The sequence below is a fragment of the Hyla sarda genome, chromosome 1 (genome assembly GCF_029499605.1).
Source record: "Hyla sarda isolate aHylSar1 chromosome 1, aHylSar1.hap1, whole genome shotgun sequence".
In the NCBI taxonomy this organism is placed as follows: domain Eukaryota; kingdom Metazoa; phylum Chordata; class Amphibia; order Anura; family Hylidae; genus Hyla; species Hyla sarda.
The window spans coordinates 212,838,115-212,859,822 of record NC_079189.1 but is presented as its reverse complement, the minus strand read 5'-3'; the positions used below and the strand labels follow the sequence as shown (position 1 = coordinate 212,859,822).

The following is a 21,708-nucleotide window of genomic DNA, read 5'->3' as shown; positions in this document are numbered from 1 at the left end:
TGGTTCTGCAGGAAACTTTATCTTGGCCTCTCTCGTTAATAGGGTCAGTATTCCAGTAACCCGTCTCGTCAAGCCGCTCTTCATCTCTTCAGTAAACGGAGAGAAATTGGTCTGCACTGTGCGCTACCGTACTGAACCCCTGCCCATGAGCATTGGACTTCATCATGAAAAAATTTAATTTTTCGTTCTGCCTAACTGCACCTCTGAAGTTCTTCTCGGCTTGCCGTGGCTCCAGCATCATGCTCCTACCCTTGACTGGACCACCGGGGAGATCAAAAGTTGGGGTCCTTCTTGTCACAAGCGATGTCTCATGTCTGCTTCCACTAGTAAAGCCCCTGCGGCTTCTTCTTTGCCGGGCCTTCCCAAGGCTTACCAGGACTATTCAGATGTATTCTGCAAAAAGCAAGCAGAGGTCTTACCTCCACATAGACCTTATGATTGCCCTATTGACCTTCTTCCAGGTACCACTCTGCCCCGCTGCCGGATTTACCCTCTTTCAGCCCCAGAGACTCAAGCCATGATGGAGTACATCCAGGAAAACTTAAAGAGTGGTTTTATTCGAAAATCCTCATCCCCTGCTGGAGCGGGGTTCATCTTTGTTTCTAAAAAGGATGGATCCTTACGCCCATGTATAGACTACCACAGTTTAAACAAGATTACCATCAAAAACCCCTATCCCCTGCCTTTGATGTCCGAACTCTTTGACCGTCTACGCGGAGCAAATATCTTCACCAAACTGGAACTAAGGGGCGCGTATAATCTCATTCGTATCCGTAAAGGTGATGAGTGGAAAACCACTTTCAATACCAGAGATGGACATTTTGAATATCTAGTCATGCCCTTTGGACTCTGCAACGCTCCTGCAGTCTTCCAAGACTTTGTTAATGAGATCTTTCGGGACTTATTGTATACTTGTGTTGTGGTCTACTTGGATGACATCTTGATTTTTTCCTCTAACTTAGAGGAACACCATCGTCATGTCCGTCAAGTGCTCCAAAGACTCTGTGAAAACCACCTATACGCTAAATTTTAAAAATGTCTCTTTGAATGCAACAGTCTTCCTTTCCTAGGTTATCTAGTCTCTGGCCAAGGGCTTCAAATGGATCCAGATAAACTGTCGGCGGTTTTGGATTGGCCATGCCCTTCTGGACTCCGTGTTATCCAACGCTTCCTGGGTTTCGCCAACTATTATCGACAGTTTATTCCCCACTTCTCCACCATTGTGGCTCCTATTGTGGCTCTGACTAAGAAGAATGCTAATCCAAAGTCTTGGCCTCCACAGGCGGATGAGGCCTTCAAACATCTCAAAGCTGCCTTCACCTCTGCACCAGTTTTGTCCAGACCTGATCCGTTTAAACCATTCTTCCTGGAAGTAGATGCTTCCTCAGTCGGAGCTGGAGCCATTCTTCTACAAAAAAATGCTACTGGACGGAACATTACTCCTGGCCATCAAGTTAGCACTCGAGGAGTGGAGACATCTTTTGGAGGGTTCCAAACACCCCATTGTCATTTACACTGACCACAAGAATTTGTCTTACCTCCAGTCCGCTCAGCGTTTGAATCCTCGCCAGGCTAGATGGTCGTTGTTTTTTGCCCGCTTCAACATCGAGATACACTTCCGTCCCGCTGACAAGAATGTCAGAGCTGATGCCCTATCTCGTTCTTCTGATACCTCCGAGTCTGAAGCCCCTCTACAGCATATTATACCACCTGAGTGCCTGGTCTCCTCTGCTCCAGCTTCACTGGGGCAAACCCCCCCTGGAAAGACTTTTGTTCCTCCACGCCTTCGCCTTAGGATCCTCAAATGGAGGCATTCTTCTCACCTGGCTGGTCATGCTGGCATTAAAAAATCCATTCAGCTAATCTCCCGCCTGTATTGGTGGCCTACGCTGGAGAGGGACGTTACTGATTTTGTTCGGGCTTGTACGGTTTGTGCCCGGGATAAAACTCCTCGCCAGAAGCCTGCTGGACTCCTACATCCTTTGCCCGTCCCTGAGCAACCATGGTCCCAAATTGCCATGGATTTTATTACAGATCTTCCTGATTAACATGGTAACACAGTCATTTGGGTGGTCGTTGATCGTTTCTCCAAGATGGCCCACTTTGTTCCTCTGCTAGGTCTTCCTTCCACACCTCAGTTGGCTAAAAAAATTTTCCTCCAAATTTTTCGCCTCCACGGACTTCCCACGCATATTGTTTCTGTCAGAGGCGTACAATTTGTTTCTAAGTTCTGGAGGGCTCTCTGCACCCAGTTGAAGATTAAACTAAATTTTTCATCTGCCTACCATCCACAATCTAATGGACAAGTGGAAAGAGTGAACCAGGTTTTGGGTGATTATCTTCGGCACTTTGTTTCTTCTCGCCAAGACGATTGGGTCGACCTCCTGCCCTGGGCCGGATTCTCTTATAATTTTAAAAATTCTGAGTCCTCCACTAAAACTCAATTTTTTGTGGTGTACGGCCGTCACCCTCTTCCCCCCCTCCCGTTGCCCACTTCTTCTGGTGTTCCTGCTGTGGATGAGCTGACTCAGGATTTCCCCTCCATCTGGTGTGACACCCGTGATTCTCTCCAATTGGCTTCCTCCCAGATGAAGAAACATGCTGACAAGAGCAGAAGGGCTCCTCCCGTTTTTTCTCCGGGTGACAGAGAATGGCTCTCCGCCAAATATATTCGTTTCCGGGTTCCGAGCTACAAGTTGGGTCCACGGTTCTTAGGCCCGTTCAAAGTCCTAAGACAGATTAACCCTGTGTCCTATCAGCTCCACCTTCCTCCCTCTCTCCGCATTCCTAACTCTTTTCATGTCTCGTTACTTAAACCTGTTGTCTTTAATCATTTTTCTCCTAAGGTTCCTGTCCCTGTCTCCGGTTCCTCTGATGTCTTCTCTGTCAAACAGATCCTCGCCTCCAAGGTGGTCAGAGGTAAAAAAAAATTTTGGGTGGACTGGGAGAATTGCGGTCCTGAGGAGAGATCCTGGGAGCCTGAAGCCAACATCTTAGACAAGGACATCATTGCCAGGTTTCTTGGCTCCAAAAAGAGGGGGAGACCAAAGGAGGGGGGTACTGTTACGCCGAGCGCTCCAGGTCCCCCTACTCCTCCGGAGCGCTCGCGGCGTCTTCTGCCCTGCAGCGCTCCGGTCAGCAGCACTGACCGGAGACGCTGCTCTGTTGTGCCCGGCGGGGATGCGATCCGCCTGGCGGGCTGTGCCCGTCCGCAGATCGCATCCTGTCCCACTCACCTGTCCCGATCTCCTGTTGGGTCCCGGTGCGCGCGGCCCCGCTCTCTAGGATGCGCGCGTGCCGAGGCTCTCAGATTTAAAGGGTCAGCGCACCGCTAATTGGTGCCTGATCCAATCTGTCTAATCAGCTCCATCTGTTCCATGTGCTTAAAAGTCTTCTTCCCCTTCCGTTCCCTGCCAGATCTTGTTGTTTATGCACTTGAGAAAGCTTTCCTGTGTTTCCCAGTCCTGTGTACCTGACCTTGCTTTTACCATTGACAACGAACCTCTGCCGCCTGCCCTGACCTTCTGCTTCGTCCGACCTCGCCTCTGTCTCATCCCTTTGTACCGTGCCTGCCTCAGCTGTCAGGGAGGTTGAGTCGTTACCAGGGGAAACGACCTGGGGGTTACCTGCCGCTGAAAATCCATCCTGCTTTGCGGCGGGCTCTGGTGAGGACCAGTAACCCCTGCATACCCTGCACTCCGGTCCGGATCCTGACATACACATATAGTAAATGACATACATTTACATGTTAGAGACTTTGATAGCATGCATTATCACATTGGCTGTATTTAAAAGATGGCAATGGAAAGTCACTAGCTTAGGTTTACATAAACATCATCTTCAACGACCAAGACATTTGTATTTTATGCTGCTTGGTGTAAAGTTGGTACATTCTAGAACCAAAATAAGCAGACATTTCTGCTTATTTTCAGGCAATTGGTAGCCAATTTCTGCTGCTCATTGCTGCTCCCCAATTCCTCTAGCAGCAGGTCACTAGCTGAGGTGCTTCACTGCTGCAACCAGTAACTCACAGAGCAGGCATTTCCCGATGTGTCCACATACCAGAAGAAGCAGAAAGCAGTGGGGACCCAGTCTTATTATTATGGCAGGGGATGGGGGCCGATGAGAAAGCTCTACTTTGCATTTTTAAAAATCCTCTTTTTGGAATCCTGGCCTCCTATGGCCACCAAAACCACACTGGATGGGGACCTGCATTTATCACACATTTATGGCATGTCCGTGTACAAGGCCAGAAGGGCTGTGGGATCCTAGTTCTGGAGATTGGTGCAAATCCCAAGGTGGGACCCATATTTATCAGGCATTAATGGCGTATCCTGTGTAAACCTGCTTCAGAGTGCCTCAGCAGTAGACACCACAATGATCAATTCATGGTGTATCCAAATAATCAGCCCTATAAAAGAGAATATATGTGGCTAAAACCACATGGACTGGTAGAAGATAATGCTGCCCTATAAAGGGCAACATTTTATCAGTTTTTGTCCTTCTAAACTAGGAGAAAAGAGATAGTAGTGAATTCTTTACGAGAAGTAGTGGAGGTGACTTTGTACAGACCCAGAGCCGCTGAGGCACCAGAGGTGGGAGAGTCCATAAGTGCAGAAAAATAAGATACCACCCCACAATCAGTAATGGAATAGCCAATAAGCTCAAATATACAACGTAATAGTCTGAATGTAAGCAAATCAGAAATGTAAATGGGAACATTTCATAAAGCAGGCATAAATAGAAGTGACTCATAAGTCTGATTATACAGTCTGACTGCAATGGTGCCAAGTGATCAGAGCAATTGGCAGAGCAGCAGAGCACCAATATGGTTTGGTTTATACCACAAAAACTCTGCTTACACATATTTTCTTTAACTCAGCTCAATTGATCGACTAAATTTGATTATCAACTTCCACTGCTCCCTAGTCCGCTCATAGTATCTGATTTCAGTGCCTATATCAGTTATTGTTTGACAAGTGTATGTGACCTCTTCATGTCACATGCAGAGAGATGGCTAGTTTCTCATAATAGGTACCAACCGGGCACGTGTGTTTTTGTGCCACCAGCTGAAGAGAAGCAACTATGCAGAGCTGCAGGTGAGAGGGACACAGAAATTGACGCAGGTTGAAAATAGGCCAACGATAGGTACAGAAGGCTCCAGCTATGATGCTGTTGAACCAATGAGAGATATTTGACAAGCTGGGTTCTCTGGATAATTTCTGTTGAGCTACAGTGTGTCACGTTGACATGCTGCTAAAAGCTGCTAAGTTGTTAAGATGTCTGACCCTGTGCAGGGATCTCTAACTAAACAAGGTCTGCCTATGTGATAGAGGGCCTGACAGTGGTTTGGACTGCTCGTAGGCTATATCTGTAATAGTGAGTGCTGTGGTGGATGGGCAGTTGGCTGAGGCATGGGAATGTGCATGAATAGAAGCAAGCAGGGGCAAGGTCGAGAGAGAGAAAGAGAGACTGTTAGGGCATCTGTCTTAAAAGGGTACTCTGCCCCTAGACATCTTCTTATCCCCTATCTAAAGGATAGTGGATAAGATGTCATATCGTGAGGGTCCTGCCGCTGGGGACCCCCGTAATCTCGGCTGCGGCACCCCAGACATCAAATGCATGGAGCAAACTTCGCTCCATCGAGGCGGAGGCTCGTGATGCCAATGCAAGTCTATGGGAGATGGGGGGTGAGGCGTGTCACACCCCCTCCCATAAACTTGCATTGAGGGGGCATGGCCGTGATGTCACGAGCCTGGCGCAGCCATGACATCACGAGCCTCTGGCGCTGAACCTGACGCTCTGAACGAATGCCGGGTGCAGCAGGGAAATCGCGCGGGTCCCCAGCGGCGGGACCCCTGCGATCAGACATCTTACCCCCTTTGGATAGGAGATAAGATGTCTAGGGGCGGAGTACCATTTTAAGTTCTTTTTTTTTTCCTTTGGACTTTTATTTTCCACCTGCCATTATTCTAAGCCACTTCACAAGTGCATGAGGCACCCATATGCATCCTCAAGGGGAAGGTGTTCCCCCCCCCCCCCCCCCATTGAAAAAATGCTTGTTAAATTAATTGGTAACACTTTTGTATGTTACATGCTGTGTTTACTTTCCTCTGTTCTGTTGATTTGGCAGATGGTGAAATTGTTTGTACTGACTTTTTATTGCAGGGTATAGAAATAAACAGCCATATCTGATTTAACTCTTAAGATTACCAGAACCATAATTATTGCTGTTCATCATGTTTGTCAATAATTGTCATTGCTTCTAGCATAGTATATGTATAACGATTAATCTTTATATTTTAGGAATTTCCAGTGAAATAATACTTAAGCCCAGCAATGTTTCCCAAGAAGAACTGCTGCAAGTTATAAGCAAGTTAAGTGGTGACTCTAATGTTAGTGGCTTACTGGTCCAGTTACCTTTGCCAGGTGAGTGCGACATACATAGGACCAAGCTTGGCTTTAGGTTGGATGATGCAACTTTTACCGACAAGGCACATGTCCCATTATTTACATTTCTTCTTTAATGGGCACTGTCACAATGTAAAACTTTTGATAAGTTTTAGATTATCTTAATGCTATTTTTAATGTATTGTAATAAAAAACTATCTCTATTTCCAGTAGAAAACGGGCACTACAATTTCTACCACAAGGGGTCCTCGTACTTGCCAGAATGCAGGTTCGTCCCAGAGCATTATCATCTTTGTCTCGGTGCAGAGTAGAGAAATTTGGGCGGGACTAGCAGGAAGGCTTTAAACATCAACCTGCAACAATTGTTGGAGCACCCGTGCGCGCTCCCTAGACCAGGAGCCACACAGAGGATGAAAGGTCCATAATGACATGTGAGGGCAAGTGTCATGCTCTCGGAACGCCCTCACCTGCTCATTAAAAGGCAGGGACAGTGAGCACAAAACGAGTTGTTTTGGGGGCAAAAAAGCTATATAAAAAACTTTCAGAACACACATAGGAAGCATCAAGAAGATTAAGTTAGTAAGATACAAGCTTTAGCTATTTTTTTTTGTTTTAGGACAGGCACGCTGTAAGTCAGTGTCAATCTTGTAATAAAAAAGAAAACCCTATCTCCACTTCCTATTCCTTGATACTTGACTGTCTCTACCTTTTCAGAAACTCTTTACCCACTGAAAAACAACCTCAATTTTAAGATAGTAGTCAGAATTACTACTATTACCCAAGCACACACACAATGCCTTATTTAGAAAATTCACATAAATGACTGGACTCTCACTGCTTGATTATAATGTGAGAGGAATGTGTAAAGAAAGAACAAAGATGTTCAAGAAAACGAAATTACTGATTTGCTGTTTTTTTTTGTATCTTTTAACCTTACTCACATAACTAGTTTGCCCAATGAATAGTAAATAAAAAAGAAGCAGCATAACCCAATACTATGCATACACAGGCAGGTGCAAGATGGAGTTTCCATAAGTTGTGATCCAGCAGCAATCCAATTCGGTGAAGAAAAAAAGGCTAAGTATATTCTCCCATGTCTATGGGATGTTTCTGCTGCCCAGTGCAGCCTTTCTCAAGTATAAGCCATAGTGAAACAATCCATGCAATTATATAGGTATACAAGATACAAGCTGATGCCAATAATGGCATTTTGGTGTCCTTACATGTTCGACATTAGAGGGTGGGTGTCAGTATGCCCTTCCCCCATTATAAATGTAATTACTAAATATGTTTGCACTTTGTCTTCACAAATCAATGTTGTCTTATGTATTGTCACGGTGCCGGCTGGCAGGAGGTGGATCCTCTGTGCCAGAGAGGGATTGGCGTGGACCGTGCTAGTGGACCGGTTCTAAGTCACTACTGGTTTTCACCAGAGCCCGCCGCAAAGCGGGATGGACTTGCTGCGGCGGTAGTGACCAGGTCGTATCCACTAGCAACGGCTCAACCTCTCTGGCTGCTGAAGATAGGCGCGGTACAAGGGAGTAGACAGAAGCAAGGTCGGACGTAGCAGAAGGTCGGGGGCAGGCGGCAAGGTTCGTAGTCAGGGTGATAGCAGAAGTACTGGTACACAGGCTTTGGACACACAAAACGCTTTCACTGGCACAAGGCAACAAGATCCGGCAAGGGAGTGCATGGGAGGAGGTCAGATAAAGGCAGGGAGCAGATGGAAGCCAATTAAGCTAATTGGGCCAGGCACCAATCATTGGTGCACTGGCCCTTTAAGTCTCAGGGAGCTGGCGCGCGCGCGCCCTAGAGAGCGGAGCCGCGCGCGCCAGCACATGACAGCAGGGGACGGGAACGGGTAAGTGACCTGGGATGCGATTCGCGAGCGGGCGCGTCCCGCTGTGCGAATCGCATCCCCGACGGCCATGACAGTGCAGCGCTCCCGGTCAGCGGGACCGACCGGGGTGCTGCGGAGAGAGAGACGCCGTACGCGCTCCGGGGAGGAGCGGGGACCCGGAGCGCTAGGCGTAACAGTACCCCCCCCCTTAGGTCTCCCCTTCTCTTGGTCCGGTAACTGCCTCCCCTGGGATGAGGACACCGGGAAAGGATGGAGGGATTCCTCAACGGCAGGCAGTACAGCAGGAGTGGGAATGGGGAGGGAGGGCAGAGGGCGAGGCCTGGCACGGGGCAGTGTGACACCAGGACGAGGGCCATGAGGAGGCACCGAGGCTTGCCTGACTGGACTGGGAGGGGGGGAGAGGCACTTCTTAAGGCGGGCAGAGTCCATAACGACCTTAGGGAGACCGGATACAGGAGGAACCACAGGGTCACGGCAGGGAGTACTGGTAACCGGTTTAAGGCAGTCCTTGAAGCAAGAGGTACCCCAGCTCTTGATCTCCCCTGTGGACCAATCCAGGGTTGGGGAATGGTGTTGAAGCCAGGGTAGTCCAAGGAGAACTTCAGAAGTGCAATTGGAGAGGACCAAAAACTCAATTTTCTCATGATGAGGTCCGATGCACATTAGGAGGGGGGCTTCGTGCGGAAACGCACGGTGCAATCCAACCTGGCTCCGTTGACTGCGGAAATGTGGAGTGGCTTGACAAGACGGGTCACCGGGATGCGGAATTTATTCACCAAGGACTCCCGAATAAAATTCCCAGAGGCACCAGAGTCCAGGCAGGCCACGGCTGAGAGGGAAGAGCTGGCTGAAGAAGAAATCCGTACAGGCACCGTGAGACGTGGAGAAGCCGACTTAGCATCAAGAGACGCCACACCCACGAGAGCTGGGTGCGAGCGTGCGTTTCCCAGACGTGGAGGACGGATGGGGCAATCCACCAAAAAATGTTCGGTACTGGCACAGTACAGACAAAGATTCTCTTCCTTACGGCGATTCCTCTCTTCCAGGGTCAGGCGAGACCGATCCACTTGCATGGCCTCCTCGGCGGGAGGCCTAGGCGCAGATTGCAATGGAGACTGTGGGAGAGGTGTCCAGAGATCTAAGTCTTTTTCCTGGCGGAGCTCTTGATGCCTCTCAGAAAAACGCATGTCAATGCGAGTGGCTAGATGAATGAGTTCATGCAGGTTGGTAGGAGTATCTCGTGCGGCCAGAACATCTTTAATGTTGCTGGATAGGCCTTTTTTAAAGGTCGCGCAGAGGGCCTCATTATTCCAGGAAAGTTCAGAAGCAAGAGTACGGAATTGTATGGCGTACTCGCCAACGGAAGAATTACCCTGGACCAGGTTCAGCAGGGCAGTCTCAGCAGAAGAGGCTCGGGCAGGTTCCTCAAAGACACTTCGAATTTCCGAGAAGAAGGAGTGTACAGAGGCAGTGACGGGGTCATTGCGGTCCCAGAGCGGTGTGGCCCATGACAGGGCTTTTCCAGACAGAAGGCTGACTACGAAAGCCACCTTAGACCTTTCAGTAGGAAACTGATCCGACATCATCTCCAAATGCAGGGAACATTGCGAAAGAAAGCCACGGCAAAACTTAGAGTCCCCATTAAATTTGTCCGGCAAGGACAGGCGGAGGCTAGGAGTGGCCACTCGCTGCGGAAGAGGTGCAGGAGCTGGCGGAGGAGATGGTTGCTGCTGCTGTAGCTGCGACTGAATCTGCTGTAGCTGCGACTGGAGTTGCTGAGTCATGGTGGTCAAGTACGACAGCTGGTGATCTTGTTGGGCAATCTGTCGGGCTTGCTGGGCGACCAGTGTGGGGAGGTCGGCGACAACAGGCAGAGGAACTTCAGCGGGATCCATGGCCGGATCTACTGTCACGGTGCCGGCTGGCAGGAGGTGGATCCTCTGTGCCAGAGAGGGATTGGCGTGGACCGTGCTAGTGGACCGGTTCTAAGTCACTACTGGTTTTCACCAGAGCCCGCCGCAAAGCGGGATGGACTTGCTGCGGCGGTAGTGACCAGGTCGTATCCACTAGCAACGGCTCAACCTCTCTGGCTGCTGAAGATAGGCGCGGTACAAGGGAGTAGACAGAAGCAAGGTCGGACGTAGCAGAAGGTCGGGGGCAGGCGGCAAGGTTCGTAGTCAGGGTGATAGCAGAAGTACTGGTACACAGGCTTTGGACACACAAAACGCTTTCACTGGCACAAGGCAACAAGATCCGGCAAGGGAGTGCATGGGAGGAGGTCAGATAAAGGCAGGGAGCAGATGGAAGCCAATTAAGCTAATTGGGCCAGGCACCAATCATTGGTGCACTGGCCCTTTAAGTCTCAGGGAGCTGGCGCGCGCGCGCCCTAGAGAGCGGAGCCGCGCGCGCCAGCACATGACAGCAGGGGACGGGAACGGGTAAGTGACCTGGGATGCGATTCGCGAGCGGGCGCGTCCCGCTGTGCGAATCGCATCCCCGACGGCCATGACAGTGCAGCGCTCCCGGTCAGCGGGACCGACCGGGGCGCTGCGGAGAGAGAGACGCCGTACGCGCTCCGGGGAGGAGCGGGGACCCGGAGCGCTAGGCGTAACATGTATTTGTAAATGTAAATATTATATAATGAAAGTAATTTGTCATATTTAAGTACTTTATATCAGGAAGTTATTTGCCCTTTCAATATATTATGTATATTATATATTTCTCACAAAATTATGGATATTTGCCTAGTATACCGTGTATACCTATATAATGGCATGTTATGTACCACCATGGTTATGCTTGAAAAAGACTGCACTGCGTAGCAGAAACGTTGCATGGGTGAATAAACGTAACATTTTTTCTTTACCAAATTAGAGTGCAGCTGTATCTTTTGCTTTGCGAGTTTGCCCAATGGTACATAGAGTATAGGTATGCTTGACAAAAAGTTTTTACACAGAAATTTTTCCTTGCAAATGTTTAATACGTGTGTATTTCCACTAGATAGCGATATAAGCTCATATGAAGCCCAATGTTAATAGAATGAATATGATCCTACAATAAATGCAGACTCTGACAGCAACAGTCCGTTGCTGTAGCCAGTAGTGCTGTAGCAAGGAGTCTGGCATATTCATGATCCGTGGCCTCCCCTTGCCTCCCCACTGCTGATTGACAGGTTTCTCCCTGTACATAATGATTGGGAGAAAGCTGTTAGGTGTCAGAGTGGCTGCTACAGGGTCTGGGTCGTATCGGTCACCTAGGGCACAGGATCTTGCTAGTGTGCCTGATGGCCCAAGCAAACATTTGTTTGCCAGGACTTAAGTTACAATATTCTCATCATACAATGGTCTCTCTTAGACATTGTAACTTAAAATTATACTAAAATGGGCACTGTCAGATACAAAAACCTTTTATATATTGTACATCTTGGCAAAACATTAACCTTTCTAATATATTTCATGTGAAAATCTTATTTCCTTTTTATAGAAATCTTGGCTTATAAAAGCATGGTTTTGTCCAAGATGAAGCACAGGCTTGGACAAAGTCCAATAAGTGTGGGTGGGCTAGCACTCCTCTGTGCTCTCTCCTGTCTGATAGGACTCCTCTGTGCTCTCTCCTGTCTGATAGCCTTCCTCTGTGCTCTATCCTGTCTGATAGTACTCCTCTGTGCTCTCTCCTGTCTGAGAGGACTCCCCTGTGCTCTCTCCTGTCTGAAAGGACTCCTCTGAGCTCTCCCCTGTCTGATAGGACTCCTCTGTGCTCTCTCCTGTCTAATAGCACTTTCTGTGCTATCTCCTGTCTGATAGGACTCCCCTGTGCTCTCTCCTGTCGAAAAGGACTCATCTTAGCTCTCCCCTGTCTGATAGGACTCCTCTGTGCTCTCTCCTGTCTGATAAGAATCCTCTGTGCTCTATCCTGTCTGAAGGGACTCATCTGAGCTCTCCCCTGTTTGATAGGACTCCTCTGTGCTCTCTCCTGTCTGATAGGACCCATATGTGCTCTATCCTGTCTGATAGGACTCATCTGTGCTCTCTCCTGTCTGATAGTACTCCTCTATGCTCTCTTCTGTCTGATAGGACTCATCAGTGCTCCTCCTGTCTGATAGGAATCCTCTTTGCTCTCTCCTGTCTTATATGACACCTCTGTGCTCTCTCCTGTCTGATAGTTTTGCAGATGCGGGAGGTTGGAATCCCGGCAGGGGTTTCCTAGACCTTCCCGTGGATGGCGACTTCGGCACTGAAGCGCTACACCGGTGGGGCTAGACAGCAGTCGGAGAGGGTGCAGAGATATAGTGATAACTTTTTATTATTTTCATAAAAAGTATTGACCACAATGGGCCCATGAATCTCAATAGGCAAAAAATCACACCGCCACAGTCCCATCCCACTCTCCTCCACACACCACCACCAGCAATGAGAGCTGACGTCACAGACCCAGCCTCCCATTGCTGGGTCTGTGACGTCAGCCTCCCATTGCTGGTAGTGGTGTGTGGAGGAGAGTGGGATGGGACTGTGGTGGTGTGATTTTTTGCCCATTGAGATACATGGGCCCATTGTGGTCAATACTTTTTATGAAAATAATAAAAAGTTATCTCTGCACCCTCTCCAATTTCTGTCTAACCCCGCCGGTGTAGCGCTTCAGCGCCGAAGTCACCATCCACGGGAAGGTCTAGGAAACCCGTGCCGGGATTCCAACTTCCCGCATCTGCAAAACTATCCTACCCTCCGTCTTCAACGGGACCGACGGCCAGCTGCTCCTGGCGTACCTGCAAAAAGACACCTGGTCAAAGCTTTCATCAGTGTTGCGCCTGAAATTAGCGCAACACTTAAAGGTGAGCAGGCTCTTGATTTTTGCTACCATACATCCATTATCCACGGATAACCGGCACTATATTAGCACCATATCTGTCTTCTTTTTCCCCCTACATATACCTCTTCTGTCTGATAGCACTCCTCTGTGCTCGCTCCTGTCTGATATTACTCCTCTTTGCGCTCTCCTGTCTGATAGTATTCCTCTGTGCTCTCTCCTGTCTGATAGCACTCCTCTGTGCTATTTCCTGTCTGATAGGACTCCCCTTCGCTCTCTCCTGTCTGAAAGGACTCCTCTGGGCTCCCCCATGTCTGAGAGGACTCCTCTGTGCTCTCTACTGTCTGATAGCACTCCTCTATGATCTCTCCTGTCTGAGAGGACTCCTCTGTGCTCTTTCCTGTCTGATAGTACTTCTCTGTGCTCTATTCTGTCTGATAGTACTCCTCTGTGCTCTCTCCTGTCTGATAGCACTCCTCTGTCCTCTCTCCTGTCTGATAATACTCCTCTGTGCTCTCTCCTTTCTGATAGTACTCCTCTGTGCTCTCTCCTGTCTGATATTACTCCTCTGTGCTCTCTCCTTTCCGATTGTACTTCTCTGTGCTCTCTCCTGTCTGATAGTACTCCTCTGTGCTCTCTCCTGTCTAATAGTACTCCTCTGTGTCCTCTCCTGTCTGATAGTACTCCTATGTGCTCTCTCCTGTCTGATAGTACTCTTCTGTGTTCCTTCCTGTCTGATAGTACTCCTCTGTGATAGTACTATTCTGTGCTCTCTCCTGTCTGATAGTACTCCTCAGTGCTCTTTCCTGTCTGATAGTACTCCTCTGTGCTCTCTTCTGTCTGATAGTACTCTTCTGTGTTCTCTCCTGTCTGATAGTACTCCTCTGTGATAGTACTCTTCTGTGCTCTCTCCTGTCTGATAGTACTCCTCAGTGCTCTTTCCTGTCTGATAGTACTCCTCTGTGCTCTCTCCCATCTGATAGTACTCCTCTGTGCTCTCTCCTGTTGATAGTACTCCTCTTTGCTCTCTCCAGTCTGACAGTACTCTTCTGTGTTCTCTCCTGTCTGATAGCACTTCTTTGTGCTCTCTCCTGTGTGATAGCACTCCTCTGTGCTCTTTCCTCTCTGATAGTACTCCTCTGTGCTCTCTCCTGTCTGATATTACTCTTCTGTTCTATCTCCTGTCTGATAGTACTCCTCTGTGCTCTCTCCTGTCTGATAGCACTCCTCTGTCCTCTCTCCTGTCTGATAATACTCCTCTGTGCTCTCTCCTTTCTGATAGTACTCCTCTGTGCTCTCTCCTGTCTGATATTACTCCTCTGTGCTCTCTCCTTTCCGATTGTACTTCTCTGTGCTCTCTCCTGTCTGATAGTACTCCTCTGTGCTCTCTCCTGTCTAATAGTACTCCTCTGTGTCCTCTCCTGTCTGATAGTACTCCTATGTGCTCTCTCCTGTCTGATAGTACTCTTCTGTGTTCCCTCCTGTCTGATAGTACTCCTCTGTGATAGTACTATTCTGTGCTCTCTCCTGTCTGATAGTACTCCTCAGTGCTCTTTCCTGTCTGATAGTACTCCTCTGTGCTCTCTTCTGTCTGATAGTACTCTTCTGTGTTCTCTCCTGTCTGATAGTACTCCTCTGTGATAGTACTCTTCTGTGCTCTCTCCTGTCTGATAGTACTCATCAGTGCTCTTTCCTGTCTGATAGTACTCCTCTGTGCTCTCTCCCGTCTGATAGTACTCCTCTGTGCTCTCTCCTGTTGATAGTACTCCTCTTTGCTCTCTCCAGTCTGACAGTACTCTTCTGTGTTCTCTCCTGTCTGATAGCACTTCTTTGTGCTCTCTCCTGTGTGATAGCACTCCTCTGTGCTCTTTCCTCTCTGATAGTACTCCTCTGTGCTCTCTCCTGTCTGATATTACTCTTCTGTTCTATCTCCTGTCTGATAGGACTCATCTGTGCTCTCTCCTGTCTGATAGCCCTCCTCTGTCCTCTCTCCTGTCTGATAATACTCCTCTGTGCTCTCTCCTTTCTGATAGTACTCCTCTGTGCTCTCCTGTCTGATATTACTCCTCTGTGCTCTCTCCTTTCCGATTGTACTTCTCTGTGCTCTCTCCTGTCTGATAGTACTCCTCTGTGCTCTCTCCTGTCTAATAGTACTCCTCTGTGTCCTCTCCTGTCTGATAGTACTCCTATGTGCTCTCTCCTGTCTGATAGTACTCTTCTGTGTTCCCTCCTGTCTGATAGTACTCCTCTGTGATAGTACTATTCTGTGCTCTCTCCTGTCTGATAGTACTCCTCAGTGCTCTTTCCTGTCTGATAGTACTCCTCTGTGCTCTCTTCTGTCTGATAGTACTCTTCTGTGTTCTCTTCTGTCTGATAGTACTCCTCTGTGATAGTACTCTTCTGTGCTCTCTCCTGTCTGATAGTACTCATCAGTGCTCTTTCCTGTCTGATAGTACTCCTCTGTGCTCTCTCCTGTCTGATAGTACTCCTCTGTGCTCTCTCCTGTCGATAGTACTCCTCTTTGCTCTCTCCAGTCTGACAGTACTTTTCTGTGTTCTCTCCTGTGTGATAGCACTCCTCTGTGCTCTTTCCTCTCTGATAGTACTCCTCTGTGCTCTCTCCTGTCTGATATTACTCTTCTGTTCTATCTCCTGTCTGATAGGACTCATCTGTGCTCTCTCCTGTCTGATAGGGCTCATCTGTGCTCTCTCCTGTCTGATAGGAATCCTCTGTGCTCTCTCCTGTCTGATAGCACTCCTCAGTGCTCTCTCCTGTCTGATGGCACTCCTCTGTGCTCTCTCCTGTCTGATATTACTCCTCTGCTCTCTCCTGTCCGATAGTATTCCTCTGTGCTCTCTCCTGTCTGATAGTACTCCTCTGTGCTCTCTCCTGTCTGATAGTACTCTTCTGTGCTCTCTCCTGTCTGATAGTACTCCTCTGTGTTCTTTCCTGTCTGATAGTACTCCTCTGTACTCTCTCCTGTCTGTTAGTACTCCTCTGTGCTCTTTCCTGTCTGAGAGTACTCCCCTGTGTTCTCTCCTGTCTGATAGCCCTCCTCTGTGCTCTCTCCTGTCTGATAGCACTCCTCTGTGCTCTCTCCTGTCTGATAGTACTCCTCTGTGCTCTCTCCTGTCTGATAGGACTCCTCTGTGCTCCCTCCTGTCTGATAGTACTCCGCTGTGCTCTCTCCTGTCTGATAGTAATCCTCTCAGCTCTCTCCTGTCTGATAGCACTCCTCTGTGCTCTCCTGTTTGATAGCACTCCTCTGTGCTCTCTCCTGTCTCATAGTACTCCTCTGTGCTCTCTCCTGTCTCATAGTACTCCTCTGTGCTCTCTCCTGTCTGATAGTACTCCTTTGTGCGCACTCCTGTCCTATCAGACAGAGGAGTGCTAGCCCACCCTCACTTACTGGACTGTCCATGCCTGTGCTTCAGCTTGGACAAAGCCATGATTTTATAAGCCATGATTTATATAAAAAGGAAAAAAAAATTCTTATGAAATATATTAGAATGGTTAATGTTTTGCCAAGATGTACAACATATAAAAAGGTTTTGCATATGACAGTGCCAGTTTAATACAGGTGAACTGGCTGTCAATTTCCCTATAAGTAAATATTCCTTATAAAATAAATGGCATGCATATTGCTGCATCTCCAATACTGCTTGCTTTTCCTTGCTGAGGAGATGTAAGGATTAGTAAAATAAACCCCCACCAATCTATCATATCTCATGTATCCAGTAAATAGGTTATAAATGTAAAAAATAGGATATGCAGTTTAACCTTTTAGCTAACAGGAATTCCTGAACATATTGTACCTCTAGTAGCCAAAACAATTTACATACTTCTAATTTAAAAAAAAACAAAAAAAACTTAAATTATGAAAAAATAACCTTATATAAAAAATATAATAAAACAATATTATACGCTCACATTAGTATGTTTTCTAAAAGTAGACACTCGGCACCTTGTCATAATGCAATGGACTTTGCAAACACAGGCACCTGCCTTTATGGCATTTATGACATGATTGGTACCCCATCCCCATATATATGTCCTAAATTAAGTTAATGTGGCCAAGAAAAGGTTGTATATCCATCATTTACAACCATTGATTTGTTGTGAAAAGATTTAGCTCTGCCTAATACTTTTATCTTTGAGATACTAAGGTGACATCTATGGTATTTTAACATAAAACATGTGAGTAATCATGACCTTAAAACACACGTAAGATACCACATATTACTTTATTCTGTAACTGATCTGTGGGAATGCAGCTAGGTAAAACTCATATTTCACTACTTATCTTAAGCTAAGTAAGTTCATACTTAAAGAAAGCTAGACTACAATATACTTTATACATTCTTCAAAGGGTAGATGAGTCTTTAATTGTTCAAGAAATGAGATATTGCTTTGGCTCTAGACAACACGTATTACGTGGAATGGAACTTATGACTTTTTAAACAATTTTTAGCATTCCATTCTAGAAACAGAGTGATTCAAAAGGATGGTGCAAAATTCTAGTCTCTGTATCAAGAGAACACAAATGTATTACCATGAGAAGATACACTATCTAACCTAGTCTCATCTACTGTATACACTACACATGTTTACAGTGATTTCTATAGGTGGCATGGCACATATCTAGGCGGTAGTCCAGTTCTGTCTAAACTAAGATCTGTCCCAACTCGAAACATTGGATCGGCCTTGGACTACCGCCTAGACATCTGCTGTGTTACTAATGGAAAACACTTTGAACATTTGTACTGTATAGATTCAACTTATAGATAGGATATCTACTTATAGATAGGATAGATAGGATATCTTTTCATGTTATTACATGTCATTACTAGAGATGAGCGAATCAAAGCAGACGAACCCAAATTCGTTACGAATTTCAGGATTTATTTGATTCGTAACGAATGTGAATATCACCGTTATTCTATCGCGCAAATCGCTTCATTAAACTCCATTTTACAACTTTCCAGGCTCCAGGACACCTAGAACGGCAGATCCACATGTCATTACATGGGGCTGGGGATGCTGGGAAGACGGGAAGGCAAGGCGGGAAGGGAGGTAGGTGGGATGGCCCTGAATCACATGCAGGATTCAGCCTATCAGCATCCATTGACCCCTGTGATGTCAAAGCCCTATATAATCAGCAGCCATTTTGCGGCTGCTCATTTCATGCCATACACGCAGAGGACGGCTGCGTGTCTCTGTGTGTTACACAGAGACGCTGAATTGATCATACCGCAGCGTTCCACTGTCAACAGCTAGTCACATCAGCGTTGTGGACAGAGCAGTGCAGTGCTTTGCTTGTTGTCACTGAGAAGGATTTTTACGCTAGCCATTAACCTCCCAGTCACTTTATTCAGCATTTTGTCAGAGAGGGGCAGATAGCTTTTCGTTACCTCATACATATCAACAAGCTGCCTTAACTTCATGAACCGTCTCACAGGAGGCAGGAATGATTTTTCAGTGCAATTCTGTGTATTTTCTCCACAAGAAATCATCTGCTGCTAGTCTGTAGACGGTATAATAACCAGCGGTTCACACCATTCTTAGTACTCTGAGACAGAGCGCTATTTATTTTTGTGGTGCTGCACTGTTGTGTCCTGCTGCTATGCAAAAATAAGTTTTTTCAGCGGACTGTAGTGCATTTTTCTGCCCTCATACGTGCATACCACATACCTTCATCAAAGCAGTCTACTATTTTGTATCTGTAAATCTGTAACAAGTCTAGATACTGGGAAAGTCCAGGCAAAAGTAATCACCGGCTGGTGTTTTACGAAAATACATTTTCCAAGCGTACTGTAGTGCATTTTTTTGTCCTCATACGTGCATACCAAATGCCTACATCTAAATAGTGCACTTTTTTGTACCTGTTAATCTGAAACAAGCCTACATACAGTGAAAGGCCAGGGAAAACTAATCACTAGCTGTTGTTTCATGAAAATACGTTTTCAAAGTGTACTGTAGCACATTTTTTATGTCCTCATACGTGCATACTACATACCTACATCTAAGTAGTGTACCATTTTGTACCTGTTAATCTGTCAAGGGCCTACATACTGTGAAAGTCCAAGCACTAGTACTCACCAGCTGGTGTTTTACAAAAATACTGAGTTTTTAATGCGTATTGTAGTGCATTTTTCTGCCCTCATCAGTGCATAAAACATACGTACATCTAAGTAGTGTACCATTTTGTACCTGTTATCCTGTCAAGGGCCTACATACTGTGAAAGTCCAAGCAATAGTACTCACCGGCTGGTGTTTTACAAAAATACAGAGTTTTTAGGCATATTGTAGCGCATTTTTCTGCCCTAATCAGTGCATACCGCATACCTACATCTAAGTAGTGTACTATTTTGTACCTGTTAATATGTCAAGGGCCTAGATACTGTGAAAGGACCACCAATAGTACACACCTACTGCTGTTCTAGACAAATACTGTTTTAAGTGTAGTGAAGCGTATTGTTCTCCTCTCATATACGCAATAAGTATGTCAGCATACTTAAGTATGTCACTCAATCCTCAGTTGGCATGGCCCTCATGCTGCTGCTGCCACCTCCAGGCTCTGCCATTGTGCTGCTCTATGGTCTCCTCATGCTATTGCTACCACCTCCAGGCTCTGTCATTGTGCTGCAATATGGTCTCCTCATGCTTATGCTGCCACCTCCAGGCTCTCTCATTCTGCTGCTTTATGGTCTCTTCATGCTAATGCTACCACCTCCACGCTCTGTCATTGTGCCATCATATGGTCTCCTCATGCTGATGCTACCACCTCCAGGCTCTGTCGCTGTGCCATCATATGGTCTCCTCATGCTGATGCTACCACCTCCAGGCACTGTCATTGTGCCGCCATATGGTCTCCTCATGCTGATGCTGCCACCTTCAGGCTCTATAATTGTGCTGCTCTATGGTCTCCTCATGCTGATGCTGCCACCTCCAGGCACCATAATCGTGCTGCTCTATGGTCTCCTCGTGCTGATGCTACCACCTCCAGGCTCTCTCATTGCGCTGCCATGGATACTGCAAAACATAATTAAGGTGCTGGTCCCCAGTTTCAGAAATTCCTTGCATTAGGGTCAATTTCAGGACTCATGATGCCACCTCCAGGCTGTGCCATATGTGTGTTAGAACACAGCAAAGTTCTCTATACCCCTATTGAGGCTCTCTGTAGGCCAGAAATAGCTGATTGTAACCCCTTAAGGACTCAGGGTTTTTCAGTTTTTGCACTTTCGTTTTTTCCTCCTTACCTTTTAAAAATCATAACCCTTTCAATTTTCCACCTAAAAATCCATATTATAGCTTATTTTTTGCGTCACCAATTCTACTTTGCAGTGACATTAGTCATTTTACACAAAAAATCACGGAGAAACGGCAAAAAAAATCATTGTGCGACAAAATCGACGAAAAAACGCCATTTTGTAACTTTTGGGGGCTTCCGTTTCTACGCAGTGCATATTTCGGTAAAAATTACACCTTATGATTATTCTGTACGTCCATACGGTTAAAATGATACCCTACTTATATAGGTTTGATTTTGTCGTACTTATGGAAAAAATGATAACTACATGCAGGAAAATTTATACGTTTAAAAATGTCATTTTCTGACCCCTATAACTTTTTTATTTTTAAACGTACAGGGCGGTATGAGGACTCATTTTTTTGCACCGTGATCTGAAGTTTTTAGCGATACAATTTTTGTTTTGATCGTACTTTTTTATCACTTTTTATTCATTTTTTAATGGTATAAAAAGTGACAAAAAATATGCTTTTTTGGACTTTTGAATTTTTTTGCGCGTACGCCATTGACCGTGTTGTTTAATTAATGATATATTTTTATAGATCGGACATTTACGCACGCGGCGATACCATATATGTTTATTTTTTTTTATTTACACTGTTTTATTTTTTTTTATGGGAAAAGGGGGGTGAGTCAAACTTTTACTAGGGAATGGGTTAAATGACCTTTATTAACACTTTTTTTTTACTTTTATTTTGCAGTGTTATAGGTCCCATAGGGACCAATAACACTGCAGACACTGATCTCTCATGCTGATCACTGGGGTGTATTAACACGCCTGTGATCAGTGTTATCGGCGCTTGACTACTCCTGCCTGGATCTCAGGCACAGAGCAGTCATTCGTCGATCGGACACCGAGGAGGCAGGTAAGGGCCCTCCCGGTGTCCTGGAAGCTGTTCAGGATGCCGCGATTTCACCCGCTGGAGCCGGCGGAGGACGTAAATATACGTCCTGCATCGTTAAGGAGTTAATATAGATTCGCCACGAATAAATTCAGATCGAAACAAATTTTTCCGGAAAGTTCGGCGAAAAGTTTGCTCATCTCTAGTCATTACTATCATTTTTAATCATCCTTGTGTATTACCTTGTGTATATTTTTAACCTTTCTTTAACCTCTTAAGGACCAAGGACGTACCGGTACATCCTGAGTCCTTTCCCTTTCTACAACGTGGGGACCTGTGGCTAATAGCGCGCAGCACTGATCACGGTGCCACGCGCTATTAACCCTTTAGACACGGCATTCAAAGTTGAACGCCGCGTCTAAAGTGAAAGTAAATCACTGTCGGTTAGCTTAGGGGGCTGTTCGGGATGTCCACGGCAAAAT

At 46.5% G+C, this 21,708-nt stretch overlaps 1 protein-coding gene across 1 annotated transcript in view; it reads left to right on the top strand.

Annotated features, from left to right (window-relative positions):
- MTHFD2L (methylenetetrahydrofolate dehydrogenase (NADP+ dependent) 2 like) overlaps positions 1 to 21,708 on the top strand; it is a 73,957-nt gene that overhangs the window by 7,011 nt on the left and 45,238 nt on the right. Inside the window, exon 5 of the mRNA XM_056568337.1 lies at positions 6,307 to 6,429. Coding sequence (XP_056424312.1) covers positions 6,307 to 6,429 — 123 coding nt within the window. The remainder of the gene's footprint in view (positions 1 to 6,306; positions 6,430 to 21,708) is intronic.